Source organism: Equus quagga, unplaced genomic scaffold (assembly GCF_021613505.1).
Source record: "Equus quagga isolate Etosha38 unplaced genomic scaffold, UCLA_HA_Equagga_1.0 146_RagTag, whole genome shotgun sequence".
Lineage (NCBI taxonomy): Eukaryota > Metazoa > Chordata > Mammalia > Perissodactyla > Equidae > Equus > Equus quagga.
This window is the reverse complement of record NW_025796728.1, coordinates 1529228-1557002: the sequence shown is the minus strand read 5'-3', so window position 1 is coordinate 1557002 and position 27775 is coordinate 1529228. Positions and strand designations below refer to the sequence as shown.

General features: G+C 39.4%; 1 protein-coding gene across 1 annotated transcript in view; it reads right to left on the bottom strand.

Annotated features, from left to right (window-relative positions):
- The window catches only part of LOC124232994 (sec1 family domain-containing protein 2), a 395716-nt gene that overhangs the window by 210790 nt on the left and 157151 nt on the right, over window positions 1-27775 (bottom strand). The window contains exon 5 of the mRNA XM_046649989.1: window positions 24062-24311. Coding sequence (XP_046505945.1) covers window positions 24062-24311 — 250 coding nt within the window. The remainder of the gene's footprint in view (window positions 1-24061; window positions 24312-27775) is intronic.

The window sequence follows — 27775 nt, the reverse complement described above, 5'->3', positions numbered from 1 at the left end:
AGTCATTCAGAACTGGTTGACAGAGGCTGAGAGGGCCTCACAGACTGGTGGATACTCAGCTAGGCCTGAAATTCTGATGTCAGTAGAAAGTATGGAAAGGAGTTTTATGGAAGGCTTTGAGAGTCTACATTATGAATCACTTTGCTATATTGCCCTGCAATAAATGTCACTCAAAAAATGACTGATGACCAAGTGAACGGAAGAAAGAAAAAGGGAACATAGAATGAAAGAAAGGAGGGAAGGGGGAAGAAAGGAATCAGTATGTACCAAAATCTCTAAGGTACTTTAACCAACCCTAAAATATCAAGCCTCTAGCCTTAATATAAAAATTAATTTAAATGGAAGCATTTACATAAGATTCTCAACTTTGGCTTTAATATCACATCGGTATAAACTGGCCTGGGATTTTCTGTGCTCTGGTAGGGCTCAGGATCCCAAGCCTATAAGGTGGGTAGATAACAATAAAGTCCTGGCATCTGCCATCAAAGGGTCTGCAAGCTCCATCTGGGTCAAGTAGGAGCCCTGAAAATTTGCACTGTAGGCTCTCTAGCCCTTTCTCCATTACAGAGATATAAAAGGTTCTCAATACCTTCTATTGCGGTGATGTGACATGGTACGTAAGGGTACAAGTTTTGGAATCAAGTCAGGTTTGAATCCCTGGTTTGCCACTCATTAGCAAAGCTTTGGTATTTCTCCAAGCTTTTGTTTTCTCACAGAGAAAATGGAGATGATAGCAGATTCCTTGGGGGATCTTGGAGGATTATCAATCTATCCAAGCCCTGCTTCTCCCACCCACCCACCCACCTCTGTCCATTGTTACTGCCTAAATCAAGCTCTAGCCTGTACTACGACAATAGCTTCCTCACTGGCCTATCCTTATTCATTCTCCATCTCCCTCCCATCCCAACCATTCTCCACATCAGCCACAAGACCCCATCTAAAGTACAAATCTGATTATTAGCTCCACCCCAAACCTCTGGTTGGCTTCCCATAGCTCTTAGGATAAACCCCAAATCCTTAAACTAGCTTACAAGGCCTTGTATAATTCTGCTTACTCTCATTACTTCAGTCACATTTGCCATCCCATCCACTTCCCAACTCCAATCCCTTCGTCTTTGCTTCAGAATTCAACGCAAACATCATCTCCTAAGAAAACCTTCCCTGACCTCAAAATCTGCCTGGTAGATCTCAGTGTTGCTCCCCAAATATTTCTGGGTTTCCTTCTTCTAGGCACACAATAGGTCTGCACTTTTCCTAGCCCCTGTAAGTTAGGAAATAGAATCCAGGCCATGCTGGCTCCTCTTGAGTCCATGTGTCCTGGCCTGAGGAAAGCAGAACACAAGAGCACAGTTCAGCTTAGCACTTCCTGTGATGTATCTCACCAGCCCCAGAGCAGCTTTGAGGAAGAGAGTCTAGACTCCTGCATGACTCACCCAAGAATGCCAATCAGGTAGAGAAGGCTTGTCCTCATAGATGCCTTTGGGTAGGCAAGCCTGGGCTCAAGATCTGCCTCTGCTGCCTCCCAACTCGGTGTCCTTGGGAATTTCTTAACCTCTGATCCTCAGGTTCCTCATCCGCATGGTGCGTGATGGGAGGGTGTGGTGTGCATAGCATCTACCTCAGAGGTGTGAGGTGATTAAAAAAGAGTAAAGCATTCTATACAAGGCCAAGCACCTAAGAGGCCTTTCCTTGCTACGTTCTTCCCACGCCACCGCCTGCTGTCTTTCTTCTTTATTTGCAGGTATAGAAGGGGAGGCTGCTGGTGTGCAGGCAGACTAGGAGTTTTGTGTACATTGGAGAAAGAACTCTTGTCAAGCTTTACAAAGTCTGGTAACGTTCAACAGCAAGTCCGCCAACCTTGGTTTGTATTTCTGTTAAAGCTCCTTTTACACATTTCTTTACACATACAAAGACCACAGGTAACTTTATATAAATGGGATCATAGCAAAGGGTTTCTTCAAACAGCAAGAACACAGTCATCAGGTCTAGTTTTCCATCCAACTGGACTGACAGAGACAGTTAATAAATAAAACATAAAGACAAGGTGGCCCTTTCAAGGAAAAATCTTAGATTATTCTTTTTCTTAGAGAAAAATTTCCAGAAAGAAGACATCGGACTTCCATTTCAGTAAGTTGCACTCAATTCACCAAACAACTCCAGATTTATTGTGTATTTACTGTATACCAGGTACTTTGCAGCATGAGTGTGACATAAACATGAGTAATAAGTAATACTGCCACTAAAATAAAGCTCTTTCAGGGGAGGGGCTTTCTTTTGTTCATCTCTGTGTCCCCAGAAGCCACTCCTGCCTGGCACATAGTAGGCACTCAGTAAGCAGGTGATGACTGATGAAGTGACCAGCTTGAGCAGCTCACGGTCTACCAGGAGTTAAAGTAAACAGTCATTTCGGTAACTGCATTTCTCCATCTATGAGGAGTTAGTGATTAGATCAAGAGGTTTCAAGTAAAATCTGAAATAAGATATGATCACAAAGAGAGAGCTAATTCAAATATTTCTATCAGAAAAAAGTATTTAGAAAATGCTTTGATGACATAGGATCTTATAATTTGAATGAGTAGAATTTTCTTCCAGGTTCAGTCTGGAGTCAGGCATGATAACAGTGACAGCAATAATGGGAGTACACTATTTCCTGAGTGCTTACTACGGGCAGGCCAAGCATTAATCCTCCACGCACTATGTAAGGATAGTAGAGTTGGCCCTCCATATCCTTGGTTCTATGTCCACAGATTCAACCAACTGTGGATGGAAGGGCCCATGATGGTTGTGTCTGTACTGAACCTGTACAGACTTCTTTTTTGCCTATTCCCTAAATGATACAATATAACAACTATTTACATAGCAATTACATTGTATTATGTATTATAAGTAATCTAGAGATAATTTAAAGTATACGGGATGTGCGTAGGTTATATGAAAATACTGCACCACTTATATAAGGGACTTGAGCATCCAGGGATTTTAGTATTCACTGCGGTCCTGGAACCAATCTCCCGGAATACCGAGGGACGATTATACTTGCAATACTCAGCTTCACAGGGGAAGAAATGGACAGATAAGAACTAGCCAAGGTCACAGGCCTAACGGGCCAGGACTCTTTCAATTCTGATTCTCAAAGACTTCCTTTCATACATGCCCCCCGCTTTTTTAACCACCACCCTACATTTATTTCCTCTTACAATCTGCAAGGTATCCACATTTTTGTCTCTCATGGAAGGCTTTTGTTTCAGTGCTATTCGTATCACATGGGGTTCAAAAGTCACTTTGGAAACCAACTATAACTGATAGAATTCACTTCTCTTGGTATAGACCTGAAAGGAATCTTCAAGTAACTAAAAAGAAAAGGCCCGACAGGAACATTTACTTTATAACACTGCCTCCTGAAATAGAGTTTCTGTCCCAAGTAAGTATGAGGGTGGACCAGAGGCAGGGAGGGTAATAAAGTCAGTTTAAAAATCCTGTGGTTTGATGGCTAAGAGAAAAACAGCTCCTTAAGGTTAACATCCACTGTTAACCTTGTGAGGACTGCCAGTGTTTGGGACAGGCACGTCTTACCCCTGAAATATGCTTTCATTTCAGAACTTTCCAAACCCCTAAAGAGTGCTGTAATCCCCTGTGGAAAACAGATAAATTGAGGTATTCCAACCACACAGATGGAATCCAGACCGCCAGGGCCAATCAGCAGTGACATCATACCACATTCCAAAGCTGGCCTTCACCGTAAGGGGCTCACCCCGAAACCAGAGCCTTATTTCTTTCAGTAATCAGGGTGAGAGAGTGTTGGGTTTTATGGATTTACTGTGAGAAGATAATTACCTTCCCTCACACAGACCTCATCTGCCTTTCATAACCAGGAAAGCAATGGGCCCCTTGCATGTGTAGCTAAAAGGTTCTTGTTTTATCAAATCAAACTTGATCACTCATTAAAGGGAAAAATAAAAAGTATCCAATACTTTAACAGTCTGGTGACAAAAGGACTTTTTAATTCTCAAAGTACTAAATGCATTTAAGACAAAACTAAATCACAAGAGTTCTTAGTGGCTACATTCTTATAATTTAAGATAGAAATTACTGTGGCTGTCACCACCACCAAAACAGCAGCTATTTACTGGGCACTCACAATATGCCAGGCACTGTTCTAACAATACTATGATGTAGATGCTACTGGGATACCCACTTTGCAGACGAGGAAATTAAGACACAGAAACAATACATAACTTGCAGGTTCACATGAATAAGCAGCAGAACCAGGATTCCAACTCAGGCAATCTGTGGGACCCTTGTCCCAAACCGCCGTGAAAGTGGCGTTGATAATTTCTATTTGGCCTGGTAGGGCAGACCCCGGGTATTACTAACAAAACAAGGGCTCATGGCTCACACCAAAGGTCTCTGAGACCCAGAGGTGACAGAGAAATGGTGTAGAGTCCCTGTTTCATCACCCACACTGGGAGAATAGATGGTATCAGGTGAGAGAGACTATCAGACCCAACTGAACCCAAGAGGACTTTTTGCTTGGATGAGAAGAAAGAAAATTTATTGAAATTTTATAAGGTCACTAAAGTTTAATGTCCCCAAAAGAGGTTCCGTGTAAAGGGGCCAAATTATCCCATCACAAAATAAAAATAAAGTCCTATATTCCATGGAAACTGAAAAATTGCTGGCTGTCATCTAAGCTCTGTGTGTATTTAAAGAGAGCCATTAATAGTCCCAAACTGCCCACCAATGTCTCTTCTTCCAGCCAAACAAATGACCTGAGTCACAAGCCCCCAGGACTGCTAGTCGCAGATTCAGTCATTCAGCGAATGTTTGCCAAGTGGCTACCACGTGCCACAGCCTGTGCTTGCTACATTTCTGGGCCTCCAAGAACGCTCATAAATGTGTGGATGTCGAGTTCCTATTTACAAAAAAGTGATGCCATGATAAGCAAACCATTTCCCAATTGATCAGAACTGCTGCTCGTTCAGCTCTTTCACTCCACTAACACGACAGTGACGGTAAAGCAGAGGCCACAGTGCTCTGCGTCCAGGGCCTGCAGGTCATACAAGAGAATGAAGCAAAGGATACAGACTAGGGCCAGCTGGAGACCACAGGCCCCTTCTAAGGGGCAGCCAGGACTCAGCTTCAACCCATTCCTGCCATTCTTTACATTTTACAAAGAGAAATATCTACCGCCCCCCAAAAAATCCAGCTGTTTATGTGAAGTCTCTCTATTGTTCTACTTTGCCTTCCAATTGAAAGTTTTCACAAACACTGAGTAGGCCAAACAAAACAGAGCCACAGAACAGCTAAGGCTTGCTGGTTATGAGTCTGCAATCTAGTTTGCCCCTGAAGAATAGAAGGAAAGAGGCAGCCTGACTCGGGAGAGTGTGTGATGGGCAGTTCCTTCAGGTCCCTTCCAAGTCCACAAAAGAACCGACTCTGTGAGTTACTGGCAGAGCTGTGACCTGGTCACCATCAGACTGGGGTCCTAAAAAGACAAGGTACGGAGAGCAGCAGCAAGGTATGTAATCTTGACTCCCTTCACGGAAGAAAGTGACGCCCCAGCCAGCCCTGCCTGCGTATTGTTTAACGTTACATAAACACAACTAATTGGTTATGACTGGTACAGTGATTAGAGATGCATTAGCAATCTGATTTTTTTAAAAGCAGACATTAATCAAGAATACTAATATAAGCAGCTACCAAGATGGCTCTCATTTTTCTTGTCTTCTTTTCCAAAATGTGTTGTTGTTTTTAATATTTCAGCTGCCGTCATGACATCATATTATCCATTTAAACCAGGTTCTGACCTAATGAGATCACCTCAGGAATAACTTCCCAAGACTCACTTACTTTGGTGCCAAACAAAAAAAAAAATCTAAAGGGAAAAAAATCCTGGACTCTGACTTCTGACCCTGACATGCTGACAAGCTCCAGCTCACTCACCACGGAAGCGGAGGAAGAGTCCCAGCACAAACCCTGACCTGGCAGGAACCTCAGCTGCTAAATGGAACAGGAATAGTGTCACAATAAACAATGAGAAGTAAACAGAATAAACAGGTGGGAAGGAGTGGCTGGAGACACTCAGTCCGGAATTAGTAGGTAACATGGCACAGAGAGAAGAACTCTGGCTTTGGCCCCAGATGGACCTAGGTTGGAATTCCAGCACCTTCACTTAATAGCTGTGTGATGGGCACTGACAGACATGGCCAGCAAGCTGACAAGTGAGTGCCTGTAAGAAGTGATGTTCATTAACATCTGAGACTCTGCCAACTGACCCACCCCAAGTGGACAACGCCCACCCCATCTGATGACCCAGGACCTTGTTTAAGTGCTCCAGTAGAGAGGAAAAGTTGGTAGATAGCTCCAGTGAGGTGACGTCTCAAAGAAAGCCCCTTCCCATGCCTGATCCAGGGGGCTCCAGAAAAAACGCACTGCTCCGGTTCTGTGCATCCTAGAACTGACCCCTCAGCTGTCTGACTCAGTAGGGCTGGAGTAGGACCTGCAAAGCTATGTGTTGAACAACTCTCTCAAGTGATTCTGCCACAGCCGGTTTGCAGAACAGTGCTTGGAAAACACTCTAGAGAAGAAATCAAATGGATCTTCACAGGCACATCTGCAGTAATAGCAGTCTAAGAATTCCTATCCAGGGGAGCAGGAGACCAAAGGCTCTGTGTGCCCCAGTGACGAGCCTATTGGAATAGAATACTGCTAGGTAGGACTTTGTCCTATTAAAAGGCCCAACATCTTAATGTACCATTTGCACATGAGCCCAGTGAGATAGAGCATTCCACAAGATGGTTTTAGTGCTATGTCTAGACATTTTTGGTGTAGAATAAACGTGAATACGTATTAGTGCTGGTTGGAGTGCTAGGAACATGGGACAAAGTATTTGAGAAGGAGAGAGACCAACTCTTCGTCTCAGATAGGCAAATGCACTGGTGTCTGATAATCCAACTTCACATGGTTGGACCAATGAAAGCTGAGGGTCAGGTGATTACAACCCAACCTACAACATTTTCTTCAGAGAAACGAAGTACAAGAAAGTAAGTTCTTCTTGACTATGCATGGGTTAAATGTTCTTTTCTTACAAAGTTCAAAGAAAATATTTCAGTTCCAAATATGCATGTGTGAAAGAAAAATGAGAGAGTCAATTCCTAGATGAACAAAATGGCTTTGGAGAAGAATATCTAGATTTACTCGCCACCTAAACATCTCAGAACCAGCTTTAGACCCCAAAGGGGGAGCTGTCATTCTAGCCTCCATCCAGTTTGAACCAAATCTAGAAAGAGAGAGAAGTAAAAAGCACATCATGAAAATGTCCGAACCAGTATTTATCCCTTTCTTCATTCAGCACCACAATTTTAGAATGGGAGCTAGGAATGCAAAGGTGAGTAATGTATGGTCACTGCCCTCAAGGAGCTTAACGTAATAGAAGACATAACAACCAACAACGTAGCTAAATACAGCTGAGTTCTATATGCAGCAACTCCATGAGATGGGTGCTATTATTTCCCCATTTTAAAGATGGAGTAGTGGAGATAGAGATTAAGTAACTTGTCCAAGCTCACCAAGTAGGAAGAACACACATGTACAAATATCAACTAGATGAGGCAACACAAATACAAGTGCCCTAGAATTGTCACGAGTCAGTACTGAGGCACAGGCAGCACTGGGCTGGGGTGGCTAGAGAAGGGATAAGAAAGGCAATGACATTTGAGCTGCATCTTAAAGAATAGGTGGGAGTTTTACAGGTAAGAATGGGGGGCAGAGGATGTATTTCAGGCATAGGAAATGGTATTAAAATATAGCACAGTTGGAAAATTATTGTAGAGATGGAAAGAAAATTATTTAAACCCTAAGGAAATAAAACAGAAAGGTTCTTAAATATATAATTTACCTGGATCTAAAGCCTTTCTCACTCTCAATCTTCTTCACTAGCATTTTGTGATTTTCCCATTCATGGTGGGCAAAAAAAAGTTATCACATATTTGCCAGTATGTATGAAAAAAGCAAAAGCTGCGCAGGCTAGTCAACTCCTGCTGTTGAGAAGCTACACTTAAAAGCCAGGATGCACGCTCATGTTTCTATCAATGGGCTCACGTGCCTGATGAGGGGGTTCCAGGTTACATAAAAGCAGACAGATACACCAGGCTGGGAGCAAACACCCTCCTCCACTTTATATTAAGCATTATATACTCTAAGCATTTTCCTTATCAATGAGTACCTAATATAATGCTGTAAATTTAGGAATGCTAATTTCATGATTGACTCCCTTGGATTGACTCCTGATTACTAGACCGGGGGTGGAAGAGGGAGCGGGCAGCAGATGTGGTGCAAGAAGAAGCTGTTTTAGAAAACATTTCAGGGGCCAGCCTGTGGCTGAGTGGTTAAGTTCGTGCGCCCGCTTTGGTGGCACAGGGTTTCACTGGTTTGGATTCTGGGCGGGGACATAGCGCCGCTCCTCAGGCCATGTTGAGTGGCATCCCACACAGCACAACCAGAAGGACCCACAACTAAAATATACAACCAGGTATTGGGTGGCTTCGGGGAGAAGAAGAAGAAGAAAAAAAAAGATTGGCAACAGATGTTAGCTCAGGTGTTGATCTTAAAAAAAAAAGAATATTTCTGGAGAAATGGTTCTGTCCAGGTTGGGAGGGTTTGGGAGAGCAGCCAGAAAGAACTACAGAAGCTGGCTGAGGAGAGAGGTGCTAAAAAACGTTAGCTAAGAGGCCACAGCTGGATAGTCTTGACAGGTATTCTTACTGTCAATGCTAAAGGGAAGGGAAACGTGCTGAGGAGGTTTGAGGGAAAACTGGAGAGATTAAGTTAAAACTAAGGGATATCTTAGCATCGAAAAGAGACACTCTCCCCTTAAAAGTAAACCCCATGAGGGCTGGCTTGGTGGCGCAGTGGTTAAGTGTGCATGTTCCCCTTCAGCAGCCCAGGGTTCACCAGTTTGGATCCCGGGTGTGGACACGGCAACTCTTGGCAAGCCATGCTGTGGTAGGCGCCCCACATGTAAAGCGGAGGAAGACGGGCATGAATGTTAGCTCAGGGCCAGTCTTCCTCAGGAAAAAGAGGAGGATTGGCAGCAGATGTTAGCTCAGGGCTAATCTTCCTCAAAAAAAAAAAAAAGTAAACCCCATGACAACACACACCTTGCCCACCCTATCTACTACTGCACTTCTGGTTCTCCGCACCACCTAAGATGCACAGTTGTTCCTCCATAATTAAAGGGGGAATGAAGAAAGGAAAGAAGAGAGAAGGGAAAGAGGTGAAAGAACAGGCAATTTAAAAAGCCAGATTGTATTAGGTTATGTCACACTGGTTTTCAAATCATGGTATATACACAGGATTTATTTTCCTTCATAAAACTGGTGCTTTGAAGCCTCCATACACTGGGACAAGTGATGTGCCCATCTAAAGACAGAGTATGGTCTGTGTGGATGAGAAAGCAGGATTCCCAAGAACCACCATTTTGAGAGGAGACCTCCTGCTCCCCGGGGTTCCTTCCACAGGCCAGAGAACTTCCACAGAAGTTCTTTCCACAGCATTTGTTTAGCCTGTTTCATCCTTGTTACATTCAGGTTGTAGAAGAATTGTCAGAGGACCGGAGGTTTAAAAGTTAGGGTAAAAAATATTTTGCGTCCCAGGTGTGGCTGAATGGCATGCTCAGTACCTGGCCAGGAAAACAAGAGGAGAGGATGAAAGTGAAGGAGGGCAAAGCAAAAAAAGGTGAAAAAAATAAAGAGATATGGGGAAAGAAACAGTTAATTTAACCAAAAACCTCCAGAAGTTAAAATCTGGTAGCATAAAAATATTGAAACACAAAACGACAGTTCCATTAATGGCTGATATAATTTGTTTTCACTGCATGAAATATTTTCTTTACTATATCTCAAACAATGGGATTTCAAAACTCTCATTTATAGGTCGTGGCTTCCTTTGCTGTTCTGTTCTCTTCTTCAGCCAATCTTTCTATTCTCCAAAGCTGAGGTCCTCTGGTAAAGCGGTAACATATTTGCCATGTTGCAGAGTGTCAGATGAAATACTGGAGCTGAGTAAGCGCTTCTTTCTTATTGCTTCATTCATTCAATAAATACTTACTAAGAGCCTTCCATGTGCCCCCAAGCACAATGAGTGCTTGAGATACAATGGTGAGCAAAACTGATGGAGTTTATTGTCTGGGAGGGAAAGGAGACATTGATCAAGTTATCACACAAATATATAATAAACTGTTCACTTTAGACACATAATGTGGGGGCGGCCACTGAGCTAGTACGGAGACTCAGAGGAGGTTGACCCCAGGAATCTGTTCTGAAGTGAGCTCTGAAGATGTTAACTGGGCTGGGGTGGGGAGTTAGCTGGAGGGAACTGCTTGTGCAAGGACCTCAAGTCTGGAGGGAGTGTGATAGAGTCAAGGAACTGAAAATCCTGTGACTGGAATGAAGGGTAGGAAAGAATAAAACAAACTCCAGAGTGAGAAGGTGATCATACAAAAATGACAGTCCACTGCTCGAACAGTCCAGTGCACAGGGTGTGTCATTTTGGTCCAGACACAGGGGACGTTGTGGGTGTAGCACACTTGTTGGTAACGGTTTCCAGCTCCTCCCTCCCCCTAGAGAGTGATGACCCAGATTTTTTTTCAGCCTGATCATGTCCATTTTTGCTATTATATTATTTTAAGCAAAATACTGATTTTTTTCACTGCCAAATTATAAAACAAGAGCCATGTCCTTAAAAAAAGCCAATTGCAAAGCCAATACATGTGTGTTCCCAGAATTTCTCCCCTGATTCTTCACACGTTGCATCTGAATTTAAAATACATATAGGCATAAATTGGCTCAAGAGAGAACTGCAAAGATAATAACAATAAGGAAGTAATTAGAGGTTTGATATTTTGCTGTTTATTTGCATATACCCTACCCAAAGTTTCCAACAAATATACCCCGGTGGCTTTTGTTTTATTCTAAACTCTGTGTATAGCTGCCCTGATTTATAACAGCTTCAACACTTCCATTCTAATATCTGGAAGGGCTGCTGCTCTGAAATGCTATAATCATTCCAAAGTCAAAAGCCATTAACTCCCCATTTCTAAAATAAAAGGCTGTACTCATCTCAGATGATGTCATTTTGTCTGGGCTTCCACGTTCTCAAGGAGAACAACTTGAAATAATCAAGAATATAGTGTGCAAACCCCCAAGGTGACTAGTTTTTGATTTCTCCAATAGAAGTGTGAGATTAGGAGGGAGGAAGGAAGAAGGGGGATGATAAACAAGAGATTAAAGTTTAATAATAAAAATAGAATTACAGAATAAATTGCTACCTTGAAATCTGTTTCTGGCAAAAATTTTAAGTATTCTAAGTTTTTTAATAAATTAAAACATGTGCTTCACTTCTTGGACATCAAAGAAATGTCCAAAATACCAAGAACTCTAACGAAATTGTTATTCTTTACTTGCTGCATGGTTTCTGTACACTGACAGAAAGGGTGTGCATTCCCAGTTAGGAAGTATCCAACCACATTTTAACTATGAAGAAACCCTTCTTGGCCAAAGAACAAATTCTTTGCAAGTTGGTGATCTGTATAGAAAAGAAATTCCAAATCCTGTATCACTGTATGAAAAGAAGAGATCAGATTTAACTGTTTTTTCTTCACCACCATGAGAAAAATAAGGAAGTAAAGAGTCCAATTATTTTAGAGTATAGTTTGGACAAAACCACAGCTTCTAAAATTAAACCCCTAAACCATTTGCATGTTGGAAAATGTAAATTGTTAATGAACACTGCACCATATCGGTTTCCTGTTCCAGATGGCTCTCTGTCAGGTTGGCAACAACTCAAGAGCCTGACGAAGGGGTGCAGGCATATGTCTTGTGTTTAAAATGAAAGAAAAAAAAGGAGAAGGGGCTTCATTTTATAAACACTTCAGTGAAAATTACCATTCCGTTTGGGACCAATTCAGTCCAGGTGCTAAAGACAGAATAAACAGACACCACATGAAGGCAGAAAAAGTCAGGCTTCTATGGGAATTACATTCTTGGTTACATTTAAGACTAAATTTCAAAATACAAATCAATATCACCATGGTTATACACATATGTTCTCCTTCTTGTTTTTTAAATATTAATCTGCTATTCTTACATAATAAACTAATATAAGTCAAAGCCTAGAGCCTGTTGTGTCTCTTTAACTCGCTTCTGCTGCAATTTTAGGCTGAACTGCTTGTACTTGAATGTTTTTCCTCCTCCCTAAGGTCCTAAAGATCCTCCTTTGGGGCTTAGGGAATCCTCCGTTATATTTTGATTAAGGGTAGTATTACTTTTGAGGGATAATGTCTCCTAGAACTTGGGACACAGATTCAGCACAACTTTCTTTCCAATGTTAGTTTTAAAAACCTTATGTTGACAATTTACCCGTGCCTTCTTTATTCTAGGTACCATGACCTTAATAGATAAACTGCAAAACACATTTAAAACAAAATCCTACCTGATACCTTCACTTGGGAAGTATATATGGAATCTGAATTTCTACTTATCAATAGATCATCAAATACACATCAAAATGCTAACAGTAGTTTTCTCTGGTAGTGGGTTTATAGGTAATTTTTAATTTTATTCTGTGTTTGTTGAGCAAAAGATCTTTCAAGTATTCTACAATGAGCGACTGTGGTTTCTGCAATCAGGAAAAAAATCCAATTATAAATATATTAAGGAACATATAACATGAATGGAGCTTTACAGTTCATCCAAATGACAATCTCTACCCTTTTAAAGCTTATAGTCAAAGAACCATACAGAACTACACGGCTCTGCATGACAGGCACAGCTGCTGCTACCTGAGTGTTGACGGGTCATCACATGTGAAAGCCGTTTTAGTTCTCAGAATTACTGTAGTTGATAGTTGCTCTCATGCTGTTTTCTAAGACAGTAGTGAAAATTCCAGACAATTCTTTTTAGGTATGCAAATACTTACTCTTGAAGCAATTATTCAGGTGTCAAGGACATCTTCATCCATTTACAGATAAATACAGAGGGAAGACAAGATAGCTGCATTTTTTAAATACAAAGATATAAAACTGATTTATTATGAATGTTCTCAAGATGCACATGTCTAGCTTTTGTACATCAGTACTCCTTTATTCGTGACATCACTCGAACCTCTGTTCTAAGTGGCACTGATGGACTGTCAGTCCCAGCTCACTGTCCATTTCTGCAAATGCCTGCCCCTCCCTCCAGGCCCCCAACACAGTTACGGCCACATGATTCTCCTTGGCCAAAGGGGACCCAATTCCCCTGGCAACAGTGACTGAAAGTCAGTTAGCTTTGAATCCCAGGATTGATCTACAACCCTTGGAAGAAAAAAGGTCTTTTTTTCCTGGGTTGCTACTCTGAAATGACATAAGCCAGGAATGGCTAGGACAGATGAGAGACCACACAGAGGCAGTTGTGACAGGAAAGAATAAGTCCAATATTTAGAAGGAAGATAAGCTTAAAAAGTGGAGGGGCCAGCCTCTGGCCTGGTGGTTAAGTTCAGTGAACTCCGCGTCAGTGGCCCAAGTTCAGTTCCTGGGCACAGACTACACCACTCATTGGCAACCATGTTGTGGCGGTGACCCATGTAGAAAATAGAGGAAGACTGGCACAGATGTTAGCTCAGGGCAAATCTTCCTCAGCGAAAAATAAATAAATAAAAGTAAAGGGTGCAGAGAGTTCTGATCACACTGTTGGAGCCACTGCCCCAACTCTACTAAACACAGCTCAGTCTCTGGACTTCCTATGTGAGCAAATACGAAAGGCAAAGACCAACTAGGAAAACATAGTAGCAAAATATATGACTAGGTATTAATAATCTTAATAATGTAAGTGCTCCAATTTTAAGTCATTAAGAACAAAATGAACAATTTAGTAGAGAAAAAGGAAAAGATAATAAGCAGGAAATTCACAAAAGATGAAATACAAATGGCAAATATCTGTTTTTCATCAGTACTCAATAAAATGAAATTTATATCTGGTCTCCACCATGTTCTTTACATCTCCAAATTTTCTACACTGAGAAAGTATGACCATAATAGTGGAGGAAAAATCTGAAAGTACCGATATTAAAATAAAAAATTAAATATAAGAATGTTAGCCTGGCATCAGTAGGCAGGATGTGGGTAGGTGTGGAGTCAGTGATGTGAGAGAAGGCCATGAGTGAACACGTTCCTGGGAGTGAGGGAGCATCTTTGGTGAGATGTAAACAGCATCTCAGAGGAAATAGAGATGGGCTGCAGGGACTGGCCAACTGCTGCAGGGGGTGAAGCTGAGTCAATGACTCCATTGCTTCCCTCCTGAGATGATAGAAGCATCCTGAAAAAGACAAAATGGAATGGAGGAGGAGCTGAATTAGAAGTAGAGAAGGGAATATACTGATTCAGATAAAAGTAAAAGCATATGAAGCTAGAACCATAGAATGATAAAGAAAGAAGAGACCTTAGATTTGCCTAATGACTCTCTCTCTCGCTCTCATTTTTTTTTTTTTTTTTTGGTGAGGAAGATGGGCCCTGAGCTAACTTCTGTGCCAATCTTCTATTTCATATGTTGGATGCTGCCACAACATGGCTTGTTGAGTGGTGTGTAGGTCTGCGCCTGGGATCCGCACCCACAAACCCCAGGCTGCTGCAGCAGAGTGCACAAACTTAACAACTATATCACCAGGCTGGCCCCCATAAGACTCTCATTTTATGATGAGAATCCTCAGTCAAAAGCAAGCTAAGTGACCTACTTTCAGGTTACACATCTACGTGTATATTTAGGAGTGAAAATTAGGCCCCCCTGCGCTGTGCTCTTTTGACCACACCACCCCTTCTCTTCTCTGATTGATGTGTTCAAGAAAACTACTATTGTATTCCATGCATTCCATGTCTTCTTTCTTCATGATTGAGAAATTTATACCACATCCAATGTGCAGTTAATAAGAATCAGCAATAATTAATCTCTTTCTGTCACATACTATTATCATTACATACACATATTATTACTACTGGCATCATGGGCAGACATAAAAATTAGTGATATAGACAGTATGTCTCATGCATTTGTGCACATATAAATATCAACACAAGAACATCCATTCCAGTGTCTTGGTTAAGAATGATCATTTTTACGATGCGGCACGGAAAAATTAAGTACTTGACAAAGCAATTTGTAGTGATTACTCGATATGTTAGCAAAATTACTTAACTAGTTAGCTACCTTAATAGGCAGCTCTAAATATCTTCCTACACAGCTTGCGGTATATTTTAAATATGAACTAAACATTTTAAACTTCACTTGATATAGCTGTTTTGTAATATGTGCTGTGGTTAACTATTTTAATATGTTGGACAGTAAAACTAAATGTAACAGTTCCAACATTTCTCATGGGAGTGATTTAGGGCAGACATATGTTCTTCATCAGAGTTTCCAGCAGAAATCTTAGAAACCAAGAGGAAAAAGAGATCCTAGTATACCAAATAGTGTTGCAAACCATTATGGAAAACAAGAGTCTTTAAAGCTACTTTTTGTTTTGTTTTATTTTGGCAGCCCTGAAACAAGAAATCTGAAACACTAGAAATGAAGGTGTATTCCTTAATGAAAAGTCTAATATTGGAATGCCACAATCACTGAGAATCCATAAATTAGAACCCAGAGATGAGGCAGAATCCTTTCTGAGACAAATTTTCCCCTACATCTAGAAGTCCTCCTTCAGCCAAGTGGGTGGATTCTACAGTCGTGGTTTTGTACACTGTCACCTACTATAATGAGCTTAAGTTTTCATTCAAGTGTGGGGAGCATGAAGGCTGGCGATGAAATTTTAGGATCACCCTTCCAGTTACCACAGCAACATTCTTGTCATTGCCAAGCCAGGAGGGATGCTCAAGGTCTAAGGAAGAAATTCTCAAGGGAAAGATTTTTGAAATCTTGAAAACTGTTCTTCAATTGGAGTAGCGCCCTTAGGGGCAGAAATCTGCAGAAATGCATATTCTGAAGTTGGATGAATTACTGAGGGAAAGCTGTGAGATGAGGAAAGAATGCAGAGGTGAGAGAGCAAAGGAAGCGTAAGAGGAGAAATTCTTATTAGGTCCTCATCTTTTACAATTCTCTGTTTGGAAGTACTTCATATTTTACTAGGAAGACTAACTTTCTACAAGGCTGGAAAAAGTACTTGGCCAACTATGAAAAATGCATTGTTTGAAAGACATACCTCTCCTAACATAATAAACAAGATGTCTATGCCTAGTGCTAATGGAGATGAAAGTTTTCATAATAAAGTGGCAGCCATGAATAGCGATAATAATTTTATATGGTCTATGTTTACCTGAACTTTTCAAAAGAGGAAAGCTGTCATAAACAAATCATTGCAAATAGATTTTTACTGCTGGTTGTAGAACGTGGCTTTGTTTCGCTACAGATAAGGGCACATATAAGTTTTCCATTGGAAAGTAGACCTGAAAGTACTATGAGCTGCCTTCCACAACCCACTGAAAAACAAATTCTCAACTCCTCTCTCATTCGAAGTTGATGAGACTCTTCTCTGCTAGACTGACATCAGGGAATGCAAGTGAACCCCAGTTGAGAGCTCACCAGACTACGCTTACCTTCCCTGTGTCCTTAAGAACAGTGCTTTCCAAACTGGACCTGCCTCTTCCTCATTTGTTTTATGCGGTTGATCTTAAACAGAGCAACGGACAAGTGAGAAAGAATAAAGAAGAAAAAACTTAGGACAAGATCCCTTAAAATCAAAACTTTAAAAAAGTTGAAGATGATTTAAAAAATCACAGTCCATCATGAAGATAATTTATCCAAATCACTGTGAAGTTCTGATTATTCCAGTCAGAGTGACAGGAAGCCTGCCATTATTTTATGCCAAAGTTTTGGGAATTACATAGCAAAGGAAGAAAAACCCAGATCTAGCTAGAAAAATACCATCTTCACAGAATTTGAGGAGAACTTATATACCATCCCTTCCACAAAACTTACTCTTCACATTCTAATATTGTAAAGTCCTAAAATGTCTTAGAACTCAATTAGTACAATTCCTACCAACGCCTAAGTCCCAGGGTCAGTTCCCTGAGTTGGGAACCTCATTTCATGGGGATGAGTCAGACTTTCTGGCTGGCTTTGTTTTCCCGAGATGTCTTCCTTATATTAAACCCAAAACTACTCCTCAGCATTTTCCGTCCAATAGGCAGAGTTCTGTGAGAAGTCTACTTCCACTTAGATGGTATCTTTACAGAAGCTATTTGAAAGGAAAACCTAAGCTACCTCAATGGTAAACTTATGCCAGATTAAAATGTAAACAAATGTGATTTTTTTTTTTCTTTTAGTTTAAAGAAGTTGAAAAAGGAGTTTCCTCGGTCCCTTCCTTTGCTCTCTGACAGAACTATAGTGTATCGTTTCATCCACCTGCAGATCTTTCAGATTTCTCGGAAGTTCTAGAGTTAGAGATTCAAAAGCTTTCCTCTGTAATCAAGACCTGAGGCAGTATGACGTGTAAAGACTGCAACCTGGAAGCCCACAGGCTGAATTCCGCCCTTCAATAAGATTTCTTTGACCCATACAATGTTTTAGAAAATGAGCCAATTTCTTAAACTTGGATAATTTCAAATTAAAAAAAAATCAGATTTCTGATTTCTTGAGAGATTGGCAATATCAGACTCATGCTCTCCTGGCAACAATTAGAGGATCTCCAGTTAGATAGAGTCCCATCACTCCCTATTGCCCCCTTTATTAAGACTGGATATCCTTTGCTAATCACCATTGCATTTTCACTGTCATTTTTCCAAAACCTAAACTACTTTACTTAATTATATTATTTGCTGGTCCCTGAAGCATTTGAATTTGACACTCCTATTGTAACCCATGGTTTCAAACTTTTTTAAAGTATGAGGTTAAAACACAATTATGCTTTGGTATCTGTTAATTGAAAGATACAAAGGAAAAAATTCTATAACTTCAGTAATATCTTTAAATGAATTCATGTTTTATAAATCACAGGAGCATCTATAAATATTTGTATATTTATATGTGAAGAGTAATAGTGTATGGATGACAAATAAAGCACACATGGAGCAGTGAATCTTTTGCTCTAAGCCCTACACTTTCCCAGGGATCCATGACACAAAGGTTGGGAATCACTAGTCTAGTAAAAAGAATTCTGGACTGGGCATCAGGAGACACAGTCTCTAGTCCCATCCTTGCATTGAACAGGCTATTGGTTGATGATTTGAGGCAAGTCAGTCAACCTTTTGGGACCTTGATTTTCCCATGTGCAAAGTGAATAGATTAGATAATTGTTGAGAATATTTCCATCTTTAAAACATAACAATATATACCTTATGAGTCCCTATACCTATCATAAAAACCCAGGCAACTATAGAACCTCCCCAAAGTGTACCCAGATCTTACTTAAAGACAAAAGGTTTATCAGGAAGGGAATTGCAGTGGAAAAAAATGGAAACACAGACTCTACTATTTCAACATTTAGATACAATTTTGTATTCTCCCTCCCAAAACATGTTTGAAAAATTAGCAGTATATTTGTGAATAAATTATCTCAAAGAGAACACAACATTACAGATATATTTCATTCCAGCTCAGATATTTGGGGTATATTTTTTAAACATGTAAGTTTATGGGCTCAAACTTTTCCAATCAAAGGACATTTTGTGTATGAAAGTGCTTTAAACACCATAGCATTATCTAGGATTACTGGATACTATAATGCTGCTATTTCCTGGTATTTCCCCAATCCTTGTCTATAGAGGATTCTATTTGGTCAGACCCAATACAGTAACTTGAAATTCTTTGTTCACAGATGTCATTTAACACAGAGTTATCATAGCACACAAATTCACACATTTTGGGTGCGTAATTATATTTGGTACAATATTATGTTGTTTGTAGTGTTTTCTATGTTTGGTCTCTAAAATGACTGTAAGCTCTTTGAGGAGAGATGTTGCCTGATGATGATAAGAGTGATGACAACAATAACAATAATGATAAAAATAATGATGATGACATAGATAACATATACTGATAACACATTGTGACTCGGATCTGTGCCAAGCATTTCAACTATTTTTTTCTCATGAGTTTGGTACTATTACAATCCCCATTTTACTTACGAGAAAACTGAGAATCATTGAAGTTAAATGACTTACTGAAGACCACACAACTACTGAGATCCAGAGTCAGAACCAGAACCCAGATTCACCTGACTCCAAATCCTGTGCTCAGAGCCTTCACACTCTACTCCACTGTCCCCAAGGTTTCTATGCTTAGAGAGCTTAAGATAATGTTAGGTATGTAGACATGTTCAATAAACATTGACAAGTTGAAAATATCTGGATACTAGCACACAATAGTGCATTATTTCAGTATATGCTATAAAAGAAAGTTCAATATTATAACTGTAAAATTAAAGCACCCAAGGCATCACTCCACCTCATAGTATATTATCTTGCCTTAGAATAGCCTCTGTCGGGGAAGCCTATAATGATAATTGCAGCAAATACAAGTTTCTTACCTAATGTCCATTCTCACCTTCTTTCTTCTCACAGAACCCTGACCTTGTTCATAACAAATACATACCCAGTTAAAAATACTCATCTGATTCTCTGGTATCCAGAGGTGGTCATGAAACCCAGTACTAGCCAACGATACAAGACTTCTGGGTACGACTTACAGAAAAGCTATTGTTTTCCTAATATAAAAAATGGCAGACTTTGCTGGTATATCCTTTTACTTTCATCCTTCCTCCCTTCTTCCCTGAAACATGGACACAACACATAAAGGAGGAGCGCCACCCCATAACCACAAGGACAAAACCACACCTTCAGGAAGAGGGGAAGAAAGAAGCCAGAAAGAGCATGAGTTCTGCTGCTTGTTTCTGAGCTGTCTGTTGAGAAACATAAATCCCTATTTATTAATATAATCTGGTAAATTTTCCATTACATATATCCAGGTGCAATTCTAGTGCAATTTTACAGTAATTGATAATTCTAAATTATCAACATTAAGTAAAATAAGAGTCTAATTAATGTAAATTACAGTGTCTATGGTATTATCACGGCTCTATCTTGAACCATTGAATTTTTAGATACTTTGAATCATTCATTCCCTAGCTTTGCACTAAACTCTATTGACCTTTTCTTTAAAGATACTATAAAAATTCAGGGAAATAAATCGATGAGTAATATAACAATTATTTACCAAAGAGAAATTTTTCCAAAATAGGTATGGGTGTCAAAAATCACATGCAAGTTTTATTTTTCTTTGTTTCCTGATTCTAGAGCCTTTTGACCAACAAACCTTAGTCCACTGATTTGCCCCTAATAGGTTACAGGTGTGCCAAGCTGCTTCCCCACTTCAGTTCACAGGTCAACCGGGTAGTGTCTGGAGCAGCCAGAGCTCCCAGGGCTGGTTGCCTCTGACCACAGCGGTCCTGTCCACTTACCTCAGTATACTATGCAAACACTCTCACTGTCTATGCGTAGCACAATGTGAAAAAGGTTGGGAAGCACTACCCTATGTGACAACTAGATGCTATCAAAATAATAACAGCAATGCAAAAAAAATTACCTGTTTACAATACTGTATGGACGAAAAGTTAGCTCACACATACAATATCATTTTATTCTCAGCAAATCATGAGTGTTCAATATGGCACACTCATGTTTATTATCACGGTTCAAAGACGGGTGATTTTCCCACTAACACACACTGCTAAGAAATGGCAAAGCCAGGTCTTTTGAATCAAGGATTTCTGCTTTTAAGCCCTATGCTTTTGCTGAATACACCTCCCAGTACGACGACATTCCAAGTTTGCACAGATCTTTAAAATTAGCGTTTTGATTTCATTCTCTAAAGAAAGTTCAAATGGTTTTACTTTGTATTCTCTTGTGACTGCCATGCAAACACTAACATATATGGAAACTGATACTCTCTTTGAACTTAGCAAGACTGAGAAAGCACAACACGAATCGACATATTTAGGCCATACCAATTTTCTTTTTACAGCTCCCATCCCCGACACTCAGAGAGCCAACCCTTGTTATTTTGTGTGAGCAGAAGAGAGGTTTTGCCCATCACTCTCTCCAGAAGTATCTATTAAAAAGAAAATAGTATGCTGCCATTTGCCATGCTTAAGAGTTATTTTGTTTTGCCAATCACAATTTCTCATTGTCCTTTCCATAAAAGGGAAAAATAGGGAGAGAAATGAAAGAAATTGTCAAAAGTAAATTACATACTTAGCATATAAAAGGAAATATGAATTTTAAACACAGGGCAATTATTGTCAAGAGATATTATTGAAATTTTAAAAATTTAAGTTTGCTACTCCTGTTTTAGAAAGATAGAAAACCAAAAGATTTCAATGGCTGGAAATTATATTTTAATTTCTTTATAGCAATGCAGAAACAAAGAGGACACATGCAAAAAAAAATAGTGAGGTGTAGGAAAACATCTGCAAGTAGCTATTATAGACAGATTAAAAAGAATAGGCAATATCTAAAATAGTAACCAAATATTAATTTTCTCTTCAGAAAATAAGAACATGATTGAATGGTTGAGCACGCATCGCATAAAATACGTGTAAGCAAGCATAAGTTTACAGAATATAATTAATGCAATGGTTATGGAAATGTGCTTGTGGCCAGTTTAGAATCTCATGCTTAAAGACATGGGATCCAGATCCAGAACACCTGGGTTCAAATCCTGGCTCTATCATTTAGCATTTGGGTGATGAGAACATGCTTAAGTTTTCAGTACAGAAAAACTGTTGCTCTCTTGATCTTATCAACAGTTAAGATGGTAAAACTACAGCATTATATAAAAAGGAGAATTCTAATATTGATTAATTTCTTGTTTTACTTTTTAACCAAATTTTCATCAACCACAAAATTTGCACAAGGCATAAAATAAATTCTGCCACTGAGTAACAAGTAAGCCAAGACTATGAATTGGAATAACATAAGTGAAACACCGTGGGCAAGTTCATGGTAACAGTTGGACTAACCTACTTCCACCACAGGCTAAGGACATTTGGAAAGTAATTAAATTCTTCCAATACATACTGGGATATCCCATGCTATTCCACAAGATGGAGTTACCACTGCCCAACACTGTCCAATTACTTTTTATCCCAAGATGCAAATTAAACATTCTCCTCAGTGGCTAACTGTAAACATAAACCCTACTTCCCAGGACATTTGACTTTAAAACATACTTAATAAAGGGAATGTCCATACTGGCCAAGTGAGTCTATCTTCAGAAATAAAGTCTTTTTGGTGTCCACACAGGTTGATCAATGCATGTGTGTTCAGGGTAAGTTCACTTATGTCAGATTTAAGCAGCACCTCTTCTCCACCATGTTTAAACTGTACATCCAAAGTTAATCTAGGTAGGAATGCACACTTATTATTACAAAATAAAATGTGATTAAAATTTTAAAATTTCCACAAATTTTTAACTTTCAACTGCTAAACTTACAAATTTTCCTAATATAAATATGAATGTACAGAAGTGTTTTTAAATGTGAAGTCACATTTTAATAGCAAGAAAAAGCAATATCCTGAGCAATCATAAACAGAGAAACTAATAAAGAATGAAATGCTAGGTCAATAAACACCTTGACTAAATATTAAATGAATACTCTAACGGCATGACTTCAATTCCCAAAATAATATAGTAACATACTAATGTTACAGAAAAGCTATCCAAATAACCTCAGCTAAACACACTGTCTTTGTTGTCTGTTTCTGAAAGTATGCATTGGAAGAATAACTTTCAATTAAATTCTCCTAGTGTTCAAATTTACTTCCATCAAATAACTGTTCTAAGCACTGTAGAAACCGTGGTAAACCTAAGTCAATATTCATTTATAGCCAAACAGACACATTGATCACACATAGTACTGTTCCTAAATGAAATGGGAACAAATTCTACAAGTTTTCCTTAAGTAGATTTTAAGTTGGCAAACAGGTTCTATACTAAGCAAGGAAATGTTTCATTTCTATGGAAACTTCATTCTGTTTCCACTTCATCAGGGTTTCACTTTCTACAACCAAACATAGGAAAGGTCAGCGGGGGCACAAAGGAGGTACACGGGCATGGGACACTCAGGTTGACAGCCACACAGCCTGCTTCTGAGCCATCTGGATATTGTCCCCAGAGAGGCACAACAGGCGACAGGAGGGAAAGCTGGAAGATGTAGAGTCTGTCTCGGTTAAGCCTTCCTGAACGGAGAGGTCTACACGAGCCCATTCATGAATGAAGGGAAACTTGGTAGGTTTTTAAAGTACTTAAGTTTTATGCGTAAGTCTTAATAACTTCTCCCTCTCAAAGTGACCCAGACTCAGTCCATACTAATGGAAATAAGCTTTAAACAACATGTGCATGACAATATTGAATTTGATGCAGAATAACACAAATGACTATCTCTATGAGTCATATCACAGTTCTGACTAGAAGTGAAAACAGCTAGATTTTATGAGATTTCATTATATATTTCCGCCAAAATAGCATAGCCTACTTTACTGGGATATTTGGATATTATTTTGGATACTACCAATTAATTCAGAATCAAAGTGAAATATGGGAAGTCAAAATAGAAAACTACTCTTGAAAGTGGCAATTTTCAATCCTATAACATTATGTAACATCTTAGGGAACCTTTTTAAAGTTTGGAATGACAGTCTCAGAGGGAATATGTCAACAGAACCCATTTGAATAGGATGCACTACTCTTTATTTTTCCTTAAAGATATTATGCCTTATGAGTATTTTGCTATTTTACAAGGCTTATACTCTAAGGAATATGAATTCTGACATGCAACTAGAATGCCACTTCACTACCACAACTGGAAAAAAAGAATACCGCCATGAAAACCTCCAATCCCAAAGGCTGACTAGCATTCATCAGGCCTCATGAAATTCCAAACAGCTCCAGTGAAGATGGTTGCCTCCTCCTCCTGAAATAGCCTTTACTTTTAAACCTGTTTTCCGTATCAGTGACGTTTATCTTTGTTAAACACTCACCTGTGATTTTTTGCAGCAAAGGTGACAGTTCAGACTCCTCACAAAATACCTGAGCCAATGTTTTCTTCACGTTTTCTTCAGCTTCACCCAGGTTTTTGTCCGCTGTGAACTCTCCACTGACAGAATAAATATATATCAGCAGGATCAACAGCTCTTCAGGGCGGTAGTCATCCTTGGTCCTCTGGTGTGAAGGCTTAATCATGGGTAGCAGCTGACTCAACACAACAGACATTGTCGACTCCCCAACGCTCTGAAAGAAAAGGCGGGAATATGAAAATATGTCGATCTTGTGCAAAGACATAATTTATGCACTACGTCAGTCCAAAGATAGCTTGCAAACAAGTCTGTGATGTTCACTGACTAGATCACTTGTTATTTGTTTCTTGTCCTAGAGAGAACACTGCCAGAGGTTGAGCATTAGAGTATTTTTTTGAAAGATCTAATTTATGAAACGGCTAGTCAAGTTGTAGACCCTTTTTTATTATCTTACATGTTGCTTAAACAAATAAGACAACTCTACTTTTAAAAATAAAAATATAAGTACTTCACACACTACAAATTTTAAATAAAAATTATATATTTGTAAAGTAATATGATTAAAAATAAAAACATGCCAGCATCTATACATCCAAATGAATGCTGACACTCCTTCAGAGAAATTACCTTGAATTTTATAGCATATTCTTTTTAATATTCTCTTTATTGGCAAATATTAGTCAAAATAAGTTTTCTTTATAACAACAAAAAATTTTCTGCTACTCTGGTAACTAGAATAGGGGATCAAACTGGTAATGTCACTTAGGGTTCAAGATATCTTTGGGTGAGCCTAAAGGTAATTCACCTTAAAATTTTCAAAACTTTTTGCTTTTAGGTCTTCCACCAATTTCTCGAGCGACATTTAGCAGAGATTTCAAAATGCCTTGCATGCGATAACAGTATTGCATTACTGGAGTAACTGCATGACTTCCAAGGAACTAAACACATTTCTAGTACAAGTTCTGAGATTTTTGGTGAGTAGATAAATCCCCACTTTAAATAATATGATTTAATTTCATCTATAATATAAAATAATCCTATAAAATAAAACTCAACTATCTGCATTAAAATCAGGAGCCAAATGATCACAACTTGCAACTTTCACATCGTTCATTCAGAAGTGCTCATTGAGCATCTACCATGTTCTGGGTACCATTCTGGGTCTGGGGATACAGCAGTGAACAAAATACATCCCTGCTCTCAGAGACCTTATGCACTAGTTTGGGGAAATAGACAATTAAAAAGCTAAAGAAGTAAAATACATAGTATATTAGATGGTGGTAAGTCCTATGGAGAAAAACAAAGCAGGAAAGGAAGACAGGGCTTTAGGGTGTGCATGTGTGTGGATATGCACAATTTTAAAGAGGAAAAGCCATTTTAAGAAGGGAGTACTGGAATAAAGAAAGACCTATAGAAACTATTCTTCTGAAAGAAGTTGATAGCAAGCAGCTGAATGTGATTCTATATTGGGAGGACTATCCAAAACGAGCTTTTCTAGTCAAGTCATTTCTACACCTGGAAAAATTTGGATATATCATCTCAAGGTTAAAGTTCACAGTTACATTATTTGGTACACAAAAAACAGCTGTTACCATTTATTTCCACTAAAGATCTTGGATGTTCACAATGTACCACGCAAAATAAAATGGTAAGTCTTTGGAAAAAATAAGGTACAAATGGAAAAGAACAGAACAGAGATTTTGCTGTTACACAGTGACAAGACGTGATTTACCCAGTATAAACACACCCACTTCTCAAAGGAAATGGCTGAAAGGTTTGAAGGCATCCTAGAACTGTCCTATAGCTTCAGGAGTCTCTTGAGAGGAACCTTCAAGTGTTCTTTCTTTGCTTTACAGGCTGCCAAGAGCAATTTAAAAGAAAGGAGCTGTGTGGTTGGCCTGTTAAAGGAGGGACCGTGGGGGCTGCAGCTTTCATTTTTACTCTTTACCCTATTGCCAACTCCTTGGATGACATTAAGCAGAATCTTTCATTGCTCTATATCCCATTTCTAAAATGCAAGTGTACACATCAAGTGTCTATCTTATAGGAGCCCTATGATTCTCTCCCCAGAGCAAAAGGATTGTTTTAAAAGATAGTTATAAAAAATAAAACAGGGTCGGATAATCATCATAATCATTTGAAAAGATTCACTCCCAAACGTCTGGTCATCAAAGCATCATTTTTTGAGTTGTCAATCTAAGATATGTGGCTAGAGAGCAAAATCCCTCATTAGTGACAGTAGCAGACTTCTGCTAGTTAGGTAATACATGTGCATATCAATTTCTAAAATTACATTCTAATCTGCTTAAACCATCCCAAGAAGTAAATACTTTAGTTGAATTCAAAGTCAAGAATATTGATCAGTCTTGGGGCTGGCCCCGTGGCCGAGTGGTTGAGTTCGCGCGCTCCGCTGCAGGCGGCCCAATGTTTCGTTAGTTCGAATCCTGGGCGCGGACATGGCACTGCTCATCAGACCACGCTGAGGCAGCGTCCCACATGCCACAACTAGAAGAACCCACAACGAAGAATACACAACTATGTACCCCGGGGGGCTTTGGGGAGAAAAAGGAAAAAATAAAATCTTAAAAAAAAAAAAGAATATTGATCAGTCTTAAAGAGGCATGAGAGCTCAGTGGAAACAAAGAGACTCCATTTTAAAAAGCCAGATTCCAAACCTGATTGTTCCACTGACTAGTGCCTTAATCTCTTAGAACATCAGTAAACTTCTTAGGATCTCTTCATCTCTAAAATGACACGATATGACTACTAGAAGATGACTGAGTTCTTAAGTCATATTTATGCCAAGGTCTCCATTTTCACTTTCTTCTCCCTTTCCCTTTTTTTTATGTCACCATTGATGGTAGAAGTCCGCAAATTACATTCTCATTGTTGGCTACACAAAATATAAATGATCAAAATAGAAAAGCTTTACTGTAGAAACAAATGTAGATATGGAAATATTGTAGATACTGTACAAAAGGGCTGATATACATACACATATTTCCTAACTCTGACCACTGAGAGCATCTAGAAGCAGTGACACCCCAGTAGCAATGAGCACACCCAGTGGTCAGATCTTAGTTTCTAACATCATTCTCAAATATAAGGAACCAGGGATCCTTGGAGAAATGGCTGATTCTAGGGATGGGCCAGGGAAAATACAAGAGGAATCTGGAAGATCTTGTAATGCCAGAAAGTAAGGAAGTCCTTAAAAAAACAAAAGGATGGGGGCATGTCAAAAGGATACAAGAGAAAATTGGAAGACCTCCTAGTGGCCAAAGCTGGAACATCTGAGCAACAAAATAAATAAAGTAGCAATGGATTATAACCCAAAGTACTAAATAAATGTGTATCACTCCATACTGATATAAATAAGTGATTGCATTAAAAAAATAAATAAATGTAGGAGAAGAAACAAATCTTCCTTACATAAGAATTCCAAATAACTTATGTTGATACTCCCCCCTCCAGGAGATGGAGGTTAATCACTCCACTTCCTGAGTGTGGACTGCATGTAGTGACTTGCTTCTAAAATATTGTGTGTGGAAAGGGGAGGGAGGAGTGACTTTACCTTAGCCAGAAGATCAAGGTTAACAACATCAGCCCATCAATGGCAAAGGCAGGCAGAGGGATCGTCTGGCAAGGATGAAGCAGAGGGAATCCCATGCCACCTTAGTT